The sequence below is a fragment of the Xiphophorus couchianus genome, chromosome 9, assembly GCF_001444195.1.
Source record: "Xiphophorus couchianus chromosome 9, X_couchianus-1.0, whole genome shotgun sequence".
Lineage (NCBI taxonomy): Eukaryota > Metazoa > Chordata > Actinopteri > Cyprinodontiformes > Poeciliidae > Xiphophorus > Xiphophorus couchianus.
In genome coordinates, this window is record NC_040236.1 from 31,978,555 (window position 1) to 31,990,489 (window position 11,935).

General features: G+C 35.4%; 1 protein-coding gene across 1 annotated transcript in view; it reads left to right on the plus strand.

The window, feature by feature from the left end:
* The window catches only part of pik3ca (phosphatidylinositol-4,5-bisphosphate 3-kinase, catalytic subunit alpha), a 28,995-nt gene that overhangs the window by 12,311 nt on the left and 4,749 nt on the right, over positions 1 to 11,935 (plus strand). The window contains exons 12-25 of the mRNA XM_028026993.1: positions 1,177 to 1,329; positions 1,432 to 1,584; positions 3,946 to 4,070; positions 4,147 to 4,228; positions 5,146 to 5,310; positions 6,205 to 6,308; positions 6,395 to 6,566; positions 7,567 to 7,673; positions 7,767 to 7,888; positions 8,289 to 8,367; positions 8,449 to 8,619; positions 9,701 to 9,818; positions 10,460 to 10,611; positions 11,649 to 11,811. Coding sequence (XP_027882794.1) covers positions 1,177 to 1,329; positions 1,432 to 1,584; positions 3,946 to 4,070; positions 4,147 to 4,228; positions 5,146 to 5,310; positions 6,205 to 6,308; positions 6,395 to 6,566; positions 7,567 to 7,673; positions 7,767 to 7,888; positions 8,289 to 8,367; positions 8,449 to 8,619; positions 9,701 to 9,818; positions 10,460 to 10,611; positions 11,649 to 11,811 — 1,866 coding nt within the window. The remainder of the gene's footprint in view (positions 1 to 1,176; positions 1,330 to 1,431; positions 1,585 to 3,945; positions 4,071 to 4,146; positions 4,229 to 5,145; positions 5,311 to 6,204; positions 6,309 to 6,394; positions 6,567 to 7,566; positions 7,674 to 7,766; positions 7,889 to 8,288; positions 8,368 to 8,448; positions 8,620 to 9,700; positions 9,819 to 10,459; positions 10,612 to 11,648; positions 11,812 to 11,935) is intronic.

Here is an 11,935-nt window from a genome sequence, read left to right on the forward strand (position 1 = left end):
TGAATGGAAGCTGTGGCGTCATCTTTGGCTCTGTTTAATTACTAATCAGTCATGGGCACCTTGGTGGCAGAAAACATCAACAGGAACTGAATCAGCTAAAGTGACTTGACCATTTATTTAAACTGGGATTTTTTTATGTTGAAAAGTTGTTTTTTTTTAACTCACTTTGTTGTAATTTTACTGAAAACACAAATGCAGATTAAGAATCATACCTAGAAATATTTTTAGATGAGGTTTGTGTGGGTGGAGTGTATCAATGAAAGTCAGACATGGATATTGTAATGAACACCTAAGGTGAGTCCCGTCTCCTGACCCGCAGAGCTAGGTTGATGTCAGAGTAGCGGATGCCCTTTCATGGCCTGTCTAAATTAAAGATAAACACCTTTCTTTAGCAGCCCTTTGTCCCAGCACTTAGTCTAAACAGGTGCATTTTGACTTGCTGGCTGCAGGTAGCTGCCACTGTCACATTCACAACTATTGTCTGATTGTCAGAATAATCGATGAAAAAATAATTGTTCGTTTCTAATTTCAACAATGTAGAAATTAATGAATGAATTAATGAAACTGAAAACTTGACGCATATTGTCACAAAATTTAAGACATCTGTAAAATGTCTTTAAGTCATGTTTTTAATGTTAAGGCCTTAAAGACTTGTAGTCATTGGGGAAAAAACTAATTTGGCCTTAAATATGTTAGTCACAGGTCTTAAATGTTGTGGCAGAACTATTTAGTTTTATATATTCTGTGTAGTTTTCGGGGTTTTTTTATCTCAAAGGACTTAATGTTACTAAAAAATTTGCGTTGCACACAGATACTGTATCTTCATTACGTTCTGACTTGAGGGAGTTGCTGCTAGCTGGTTACTAGATAGCTAGCTAGCAAGGGTAAAGCTAACTAGTTTTCTCTACATCCTTTGTGGGTAAGTGCAAATTTATTGCCAGTTGGCTGGACAATATCTCACTTCTGTTGGCAACCCGCACCCATAAATAGCCATTATTTGCAATTTTTCTTTTGTGATACAGTTCTTAAATTCATTGATAATGGTCTTTAAAAGTCTTAAATTTGAGTTTTGAAAGCTGTAGAAACCTTGTTATACACTCTTCTGGGTTTTTATTAGAGTGAAATCTTGTAAAAGTTACAGTTTGTGTTTTATTTTAATTTTGTGGTGTTTTCCAGGAACACTGTCCACTAGCTTGGGGCAACATTAACCTATTTGACTACACTCACACTCTGGTGGCCAACAAGATGGCTCTGAACCTCTGGCCAGTCCCTCATGGCCTTGAAGACCTCCTCAACCCAATAGGAGTCACTGGATCTAATCCCAATAAGGTATTTAACATGTTTTCATAAGAAATAATGGACCATAAATGGCATACAGCAGTCTGCATGGTATCTGAGTATTTTTTTTGGTTTATTTTAATGTATATTTAGGAAACGCCATGTCTGGAGCTGGAGTTTGACCACTTCAGCTGTCCTGTCAAATACCCAGACATGAATGCAGTGGAAGATCATGCAAACTGGATCATCTCCAGGGAACTGGGGTTTAACTTCAATCTCTCAGTCAACCACTCGGGAACTCAACAGGTCTGTCAAAAATAGGCATTTAATTTTTTCTGAAATTGTGTTTAAATTGACAAGCAATGTCAATGTCAGCAGTTGACATCAGTTTCCGCTCTAATGGAATTTCCCCTTCCATAAATGAAATTACATGAATTAACATATTTTGCATGGTGTAATGCTGTTAAATGTTTAACGTGTGAAGGGAAAATCTGCTGAATGAGTTGTGATTTAAGCCTGAGGATTTTATAACACGTTATGTTGCCTCCTCATATTTTACACTAGCTTTATAATTAACACGTCTCCTCACACTGTTCACAACCTCTCACATGTCGTTCTGTGTATCACATCACTTCTGTATATGTACAATGAAACTTTTAAAAAGGGTCACGTTTATTCAGAGTTATTACTTTTAGGAAACATAGGCTTGCTTTCGATATTACTGGTAAAACAGAAAGCTTGACTGGTTTAATGTCAGATGAGGTTTGCTTCCCTTTATAGTTTGAAAAGTCCAAAATAAAAAAATCGAATAGGAAATGAGAATTAAATCTGATTTATTTATATTTTGACCTTTGCTTTTGTTTTAATATTCATAAGAGTGTGATGGATGGATGGATGGATGGATGGATGGATGGATGGAGGGATAAATAATTAACTACAAAACCTTTTGCTAACTTGTTACTTCCAACACCAGAATGGTGGCTCAGAGGTGCCAGTTCAGATTACTCTCTTCAGTTATTCATGATGGTGTAGATGATGCTCTGTCTTATCAGATTTCTACATGATGTGGGGCATGAAAACCGTGACTTCTGCCGTGTTGAAGTGACACATTGAAGAAACTTGGCCAAGGAAGAGGACATGAATGATGCTAGCTGATTTGCTATTCTCTTTTTTTGTTTTTTGTTTGGCAGATGTAAGAGTGTCAGTCTTTGATTTCATAGCAGGATAATTTTATATGGTGGAACATGATTTATACTTAATTCATAGTTTTAAAAGCTGGTTTAATGTAATGTATTTGGAGAATTGTGGGTTTATCATCAGATTTTTTCATTTTTCCAACAAAAAACTCAACAAATCTCTTCTGTTTTTAAATATCCCAACGCTGAGACACCATTTCTAACATTTTCAAATAATATATCTTAACATATAAAGTTTCTTTCTTTGTGTTGGTGGATTTCAGTGTTTCTTTGGACAAAGTTATTACATATTCACTGATTTACAGGAAAAGCACAAGAGATAGTCTGGTACTGTGAAAGGTTGGTTTAGATTTTACATCTCCGATTAGAACTACTTTGTCATTTTTAAGTCTACACAAGCAAAAATCAAATGTGGGGTTCCTCAGGGCTCCATTCTCGGGCTCCTCTCATTCTGTATCTAATTACTAACTTAGTTCAGATTTTGGATTACTAACTCTTTCATCATACATATTCGAATGGCACGCAACTTTATTTTTGTGTGTGATCCCTGAGCCAGGAAGTCCATATTGTCAATGAGTGGATTTGGTCAGAATTTTCTCCAACTTAAAGCTGCAGTTGGTAACTTTTATAGAAATATATTTTTTACATAATTGTTAAAATGGTCACTGTGTCCTGACAGTAGAATATGACACAGATAATCTTTTTAAAGGCTTGGTTGTGACAGAATGTGTTGATAAAACCATCTATTAGCCAACTGTTAAAATATCTTCCTTTGCATTCAATGAGTAATTCTGAAATTTAAATTATATTCAACAGTGAAATAAATTGGCACTACACAAATAGAAACTAATTCACTATTAAAGTAATAATTAAGCTTACAGTTGTTATCCTGAACTTCTATTTCTGTGGCTTTTTAGAGTGCAGTGGGCCGCAGAAATAGTTAGGGTGGGCCAGATTTGGCCCACGGGCCTTAAGTTTGACACATGTACCCTAGGTCATCAAAAAACTTATTTTTTTCTTTCATTTTCCTGCATAACATCAAATTAAGGGGATGCAGCATTCACTTGTTGTTTTGTGTCATGTCTTATAAACAAATTACATTTTCATTATGAATATATAGATATATGTATATTTTTTATTAACTTCTGTCCATTTATGTCCTGTAAAACCGTTTAAATTACCCTGTGCCAATAAACTGGACTTATTTGGCTTAGTGAAATTCTTGTGAACAAGAACTTTATAGAGAAATTTATAAGCTGTTGAGGTTGCCACTCTTTTATAAAAGCCAAACTGATAACATTTTATTTCTTGTTTTAATGATTGCAGTGCATGTTGGGTTGTTTTTTCCAACAGTCGTTTGGTCTGTATTGGGATCTATACGCTGTTTTTATTGGCGATTACTTCTCCAGTGTGGATGGTTACTGTGGGTGGTGATGAAGTGTTTCAGCGCGTCGCTTCTGTTCGGTTTCAGAGCAGTCGGGTGGCCAGAGATCACGCCCTGACGGAAAGCGACAGCGAACAGATGCGACAGCTGAGTAACAGGGACCCTCTGTCTGAAATCACTGAGCAGGAGAAAGACTTCCTCTGGAGACACAGGTAAGCAACTCGTTCACACAGGAACCACATGGCGTACCAAAACATAACAATCATCTGCTTCTGCTTCCTCTGCCAGGCATTACTGTATGAACATCCCAGAGATCCTTCCCAAGATACTTCTTGCTGTCAAATGGAACTCCAGAGATGATGTAGCGCAGGTAAAGCACAGTTGTAGACACATTGCAGTTTGCTTGGAAGGCAAAAAGCTGCTCCCCAACGATGACTGGCATTGGTTTTACCTGTCAAGTTGTCAACAAAACGCATTAAATAAGGGTAAATGTATGCTTTTCTACCAATTGTCAGCCCTACAACAACTAGTAACAAGGTCAGCAAAAAGTCTTAATTAAGAAAAAATAGTGAGGGAGAGTTCAGTTATGCTAGCTTGACTATGACAATCGTAACATGTAGATGTGCAGCAGAATTCAGTGTGTTTCAGTTGGATTAGAAAAACAAAAAAAGGGCAACCCACACACCAACTCTGACAGATCATCAGTAGAGCAATGTTTAAATTAGCTAATCAACCACCGCTGTGTTAGCTTAGCTAATAGCAGCAGTAGCTAATCTACCACAGTGATCACTTATTAATAATCTCAAAATAAACATAGTATAAACAGAATACTATCACAATGAATTATTAATAACAGTAATAAAGGATGTTATATAAGAGTGAATTGAAACAGTCTTTTTTTTTTTTTTTTTACTATTCCAAAGTATGGTGCTGGAAAAATCTGAAAACTTACCTTGAAAATGCTTGAAAAGTCCTTGAATTTTACTGTGGGGAGAATTGCACAAACCATGATTTTGATTTGGGAAGCAAAGACTTATTTTCAGAAAATTTAACTTTATTTCAAATGCAAAAAAAAGTTTCTAAAGCCTTTCTATGTTTGAAATTAATTGTTTTATGAGTTTTTATTCCTTCAAAATGTGTTACATATGCAACTCTTCGAAAAAAATATTGCACATGTTATTTTATAAAGATATTTTTCCACCATTTTATTTGTTGATGTTAAATATGACTTAAGTGCACCTCATTATTTTGCTCCTCAGTCAATTTATTTTATTTCCTTCGTGCCAGATGTATTGTTTGTTGAAGGAATGGCCATCGATCCGTCCAGAACAGGCCATGGAGCTGCTGGACTGTAATTACCCAGACCCCATGGTCAGACACTTCGCTGTACGCTGCCTTGACAAATACTTGACCGACGATAAACTCTCCCAGTACCTTATCCAGCTTGTTCAGGTTGGTCTCAGTCTAGTACAGAACATAAATACAACTCTTGGTTTACTTGTCTTAACATTTTAAAATAAATTATCTGAAATTTTCCAAATCTGTCGATGTGTAAAAGGTTTTAAATACAGACTGTCTGCATAGACTACATTTAATATAATGCATTAGTGGATGATGAGTAAACAAAAGGGAGTTTGCAGGAGCAGAAAATTTTTAATTCGCCTCACTCAATTTGTACCCTAAGGCAGTTGCCAAGATGTTTATTGAATGTTTTGTTAAATAGTTCCTCATACTGGAACTAGTTTTTGACTGGGGTTGGAAAATGACATCACAATACAAGTGACTTTTGAAACTCAGACATTTCCATGTTTTTTTTTCTAGAAAATTTCTGAGATCTCAAAATTTCAGAGTTTTTTCTAGAAAACTTTTGACTTTCAAATTCAGAAATTCAAATCAAATTCAGATCAAATCTATTAATCTCAAAATTTGTGTTGTTTTTTTATTTTTAAGCAGTTACGAGGCATGGTGGCAAAACCTTAAACTCCTGCTGCGCAAGTTACTCAACAAGTTGTTGCTAGGTAACCAAAGAGTGAATGAGTTAGTTGATGTTGCCAACCTTTTGTAGCTGAGAGGTTGAGCTACAAAAGGTTTCTATGTTGGAAGCAACTAGTTTCCAGCATAGAAACCGCAAAGCCTTCATTTCCCAGAATGCTGTGCGGTTGCAGATCAGACTTTAGTGAATTTTTTATGCATTGAATATTTAGTATTCTATCAGATGTATTTTCTATTTTCTATTGATACTGAATTATTGTCCAGCCCTATTTTTGACAGATTACAGTATATAAATCCTTTAAAGTTAGATATAGATTCCAGAATAACTGACAACCATGCACACCTTTCTTCTAGGTATTAAAATACGAGCAGTATCTTGACAGTCCGCTAGCTCGCTTTCTCCTCAAAAAGGCCCTGACCAATCAAAGGATAGGCCATTTCTTCTTCTGGCATCTCAAGTGAGTCATCTATTCACTTCCTGCATTAAAAAAGTTATTGATTCTTTGTTTCATGCTAAGATTCCTGCATGTGATTATGGTCTCAGGTCAGAAATGCACAACAAAACTGTGAGCCAGAGGTTTGGGCTGCTGCTGGAGGCTTACTGCAGGGCTTGTGGCATGTACCTCAAACACCTGAGCAGGCAGGTGGAAGCCATGGAGAAGCTTATCAACCTCACCGACATACTCAAACAGGAAAAGAAGGATGAGACACAAAAGGTTAAATACCATTAGCACATGAGTCTTCCCTTTGTTTCAAGACTCTGTATATTTTTTAAATTCTTCTGTTTCAATATTTAGTAGGGATGCAAACAAATATTATATCGTCGATTAATGGTTTACTAGTTTAAAATTAGTTCCAATTGATTTATAACGTCCGCTTAGAGCTTCTGTTAATGTTGTAGTTTGGCAGCCATCCAGCAGAGGACGCCGCCGGTCATTCTTAAGCGGAATCGTTCATGCAGAAATTAAAGATGGCGGCAGAGTCATTCTAGAACGGATAAGAGAGAGTCTAAACAGAGTCCGGTGTGGGATGGAAAACTAATTTTATGCGGTTCGGCTTAGAAACATAAACACTCGACAAACTTCTTAATTAATTTCCTTAGTAGCGTTCATTCTGACCGTTTTCATGACGGAACAGGGGCGACAGAAAATGACTGATGTGCTACGGAGGCAAAGAAAAGCGGAGAAAACATTCATTCAAAAACAGATGGTGGGAGGAATTAATTCATGGGGAATTAATTATAACACACTTTAGTCCCTTATTTTTCTATTCAGAAACTTATTTTGTTATATTTTATAAACATGTCTTCAGTTTATCAATCTGAGAAAGCCACAATTTTCTCTTTTTTCAGTAAACACCTGACGGAAAATAATGTTGTAATGTGTGTGCTTTTTTAAATTCAGCACATTATAAAAAGTTTCGTCCTTTATGTTATAAACATGCGTTTTTAAGAAAATGGCTGCTTATTAAGTAATAGTCAATAATTTAAGATCAATCAGTTTTAGATTAACTCATTAATTGATAACTTGCATCCATAATAAATATGCTTTGAACTATTTATTTTATAGATATAATATACAATCTACAAACCCTGAGCCTTGAAAATTTGAGTATAAGAGTTTTATAAACCCTGACATTAAATTCAAAAATACTTTATTGATCCCAAAGGGAAATTAAATCTAAGCGTAAATATTTGTTTTTATGTTTTTGGTAAAGGTCCAGATGAAGTTTCTTGTAGACCAGATGAAGAGACCCGACTACATGGACGCTCTGCAGAGCTTCACCTCTCCACTCAACCCTGCACATCAGCTGGGAAATCTGAGGTTTGCAAAATGATGAGCTGTTATGTTCAGTTATGTGGACGAGGGGAAAATAACTGACAGCGCCTGATGTCTGTAAACATTTTTCTGTCTCAGGTTGGAGGAGTGCAGGATCATGTCATCCGCAAAGAGACCGCTGTGGCTCAACTGGGAGAATCCTGACATCATGTCCGAGTTACTGTTTCAGAATAATGAGATCATCTTCAAAAACGGAGATGGTAACAATCTCACACATGTTGCTCTCTAGCAAACATTCCTAGTCTCTTATGGAAACCTACAATGACACACGTCCACACGAATAGCTTTAAACGTATTCTGAAATGTATGCCGAAACGATTAATCAAATTAATCGTGATTAAGAAATTATTGCCATAATCGTCAATTAATTTAGTAATTGATCTTTAACTGGCACATACAGAGTCTAAAAAAGGCAATTTGCTGAAATAACAACAGACTCAGAATAGTATTTAATCTAAAAATGTACAAAAATATTTAGATTTTGCGTTTAGAATTAAAAAAACAAAACTTTTTTCTGTAATTATGTTCTATCCAGATCTTCTTAAGTGGCAGTTTGGCTTCATCTTTTTTTCTATCTGTAATCATTTGTGTTTGTCACAGATTTGCGGCAGGATATGCTGACGCTGCAGATAATCAGAATCATGGAGAACATTTGGCAGAACCAGGGACTGGACCTACGGTACAGCAATCAGTAACGATCTCAGTCTGAGTCGCTCTCGTTGGGTACTTTGGTGTGATCGGGTCCGCTTTGTTTCCTCAGGATGCTCCCCTACGGCTGTCTGTCTCTGGGAGACTGCGTGGGCCTGATAGAGGTGGTTCGAAACTCCCACACCATCATGCAGATTCAGTGTAAAGGAGGCTTGAAAGGAGCCTTGCAGTTCAACTCCAACACGCTGCATCAGTGGCTCAAGGACAAAAACAAAGGAGAGACGTGAGTTTTCCACTGGTTTTAACTGGAGATTCACAGATGTTAGTATCTGTATCAGCCCCAATATTTAAAAACATTTAGATGGGAATCAGTGACAAGGTTTCTGATCCATATCTATTCTATGCTTTATTATTTACTTTACATTATATATAGATTTTCTTAGAGCACTTTCTGAGCCATTTGAAATAAGGTTTATTGCAGTCCACTTATTGTTTTTATCAGTTTCAGTTTGTTTATTTACTTTACATTGACTGTTAAACTCCTAATTGCACTGGCTGAACAAATTAAAGTTGTTTTTACATGTTTGACCAAGTTTGTGAAGCTATTTATGTATTTCAGTTTGCTGTACTGGTGCAGAGTTATCAAATACATTTTTAATTCAGTACATTTATGTCTGTTGCTTAAAAAAGAAACATTTTTAGTCAGTTAATCTGTTTTTCTGTATTGGATCGGTATCATCTGATACTGAACCTCAGATATCGTATCAGAAGTGAAAAAAGTGGATCGGTGTGTCCCTATTAATGAAGACATAATTAACGTCCGTCTTATTCCCACAGAAGGACTTTTTCATGTCTGTTTCACATTTATTTGTTGCTTTAAATTTGCTTAGTGATTGAGAATCTGTAGTAGCTCTTTAGAGTGGGCATTTATTATATTATTAATTGTGAAAATTTCTTATAAGAATTTAGATTTACCATCTTGTTAAATTTCAATTAATGTTAGAAAGAACCTGACATCAAAAATGTTGTTACTATTTTCTCTGCTGCTTGTTCCACAAGAACATCAGTAGATATCAGTAAACTTGAAAATGTGATTAAATGTAATAAATTTTTGCAGTTTAGAATCATACTGCTGTAAAAATGTGGAAATATGAAGAACCTGGTCTCAAATGGAAATGTTTTTCAAGAGGAATATTTGTTTTTGGTGCTATGAATGCTGTGCTATGCAGTCATAACCATACAGCTACCTAACAAAGAAGAAGTAAATAGTTGTTTATCATAATTTTTATTGTTAGCAGTATTGTACCAGAAAATATTGTGCTAAAATCTGATTAATATTTAAATTTTTCTCTGTATTTGTGCAGGTATGACATGGCTGTGGATCTGTTTACAAGGTCCTGTGCTGGCTACTGTGTAGCCACGTTTATTCTGGGGATCGGAGACCGGCACAACAGCAACATTATGGTCAAAGATGACGGACAGGTAACTCCCACATGCAAACAGACATTCGCCGATCTTCTATTTTATTTAACATTTGTAAATATCTGAAATGTTTTATGTCTGGAAGCAACGTTGATGTTCCTGCAGCTTGTTTTCCTCTGGATGTGTGAAGTTACTGAATAATTGTGTACTAATTTAGCAATTGATTTTAAAAAATCATTTGTAAGGAACCTCTCAAATGCATAGTTTTAAATGTATCTAATTCAAATTCTGTACAAAAAAATGAAAAATCTCTTATTCAGCACCTTTTGCTATCCAGTTATTAATTAAAAAAATAATCAAGAGATAATTCCTAGACTTTACTGGTGTTAAACCAGAGAGGTTTGGGATTTTCATATGTTGATGTAAGAAGTTCTCTTTCGCTGCAAAGGCAACCTTTGCTACAAATAATCAAGCAAATCTTTTCTCATTTAAAAAAGGAATTGAATTATTTATTTGAAATTTTAATGTATTTCTATTTGTGAATATAAAGGGTTAAATTACAAATCTGCAGAATGTGCTATTTTTTATTTCGATTAATGGTCAGAATAATCGATCGGACTAAAACAATCGTTCCTAGATGAAGCTTTAGTTGAGTTTCAGTAAAACATTGGTAGTTGAGCTGGTATTTTTTGCTGTTTCAGTTGTTTCATATAGATTTTGGCCATTTCTTGGATCACAAGAAGAAGAAATTTGGCTACAAGAGAGAGCGAGTCCCGTTCGTACTGACTCAAGACTTCCTCATCGTCATCAGTAAGGGATCCCAGGAGTGCACAAAGACCAAAGAGTTTGAAAGGTTATTTTTTTTCTTTCTGATTTATTATTATGACTGTTTTTGTTGGTCTGACACACACATGCAAGCCCTTTAAATCTGATGATGTTTGGAAACCTGTTAGCCACTGAACATGTTTGGTTTGCTTCTTATTTCTTTGTTAGGCAGCCTTAACGTGGAGGGAGAATCGGCTCTCGATTTGAAAGAATAGGGCTGAAACAATTAACCAGATTAATCGTGATTAATTGATTTAAATAATTAACTAATTTAGTAATCGATTAAACTGGAGTTTATACTCAAAAATTAAGCTAAATAGTAAAGTAAAGTAATTACTAAAGTAAAAAGTACTAAAGTAATTAAGCCAAAATTGTACAAAAAGCTTTTTCATTTAAGGTAAAAAACTAACTTTATTCTGTAAATATGTTCTATTGCCTTCACAAATTAATCATTATCAACAAAATGTGGCTCTTCTGACAAAACTGTTTTACAAAAATATGTCTTAATATCAAAGGAAAGTGATTAAAATGATTTCTGCAAAGATAATACTGAAATAAAAATGTGGAACATAAAATAAGCAGAACTGGGTAGTATCTACATTCATTCAGTTACAATTGCATTTAAAAAAAATTTATTTAAGGATTATTTTTACTACGTTGTACTTTTACATTTTTATTTTTGAAGTAAAAACTTCAAATTGTAAAAAAACCCTGTGTTTGTTAAAGGTTTTACCAAGGTAAAAGAACTGATTTGGAGGAATTTTTCATTTTTCTGATTTTGTAACTGTGTTATTATATGAATTATTTTCATTTTAGTGTTTAAAATACCAAAATTTACATATTGTACTTTGGTCTGTCTGATGATGTAAATATTACATGTTTGATGTTTTGATCAGTTACTCAGAACTTCAGTAGACTTTTTACCAAATACCTTTTTATGTTTGAGTTGTTACTTAGACGGCTACTCTTTACTTTTACTTGAGTAAAAATATGTTGAAGTAGTTCTGCTCTGGAGGTCAATCTCTTCCCATCCATGTTGTAATGCAGTCGCCATTTTGGCTCCAGGTTCCAGGAAATGTGCTACAAAGCGTACCTGGCCATCCGCCAGCACGCCAACCTCTTCATCAACCTGTTCTCCATGATGCTGGGCTCCGGCATGCCCGAGCTGCAGTCGTTCGACGACATCGCCTACATCCGGAAGACGCTGGCGCTGGAGAAAACCGAGCAGGTGAGTCCGGACTTCTCCGTCTTTACGTCAGAAGGAACTTCAGGAAACGTCTGGACAATAAATCTAACAATATATATTGCGATAAAAAAATGGCCGATATCAATACATCTGTTGGAATATTCAC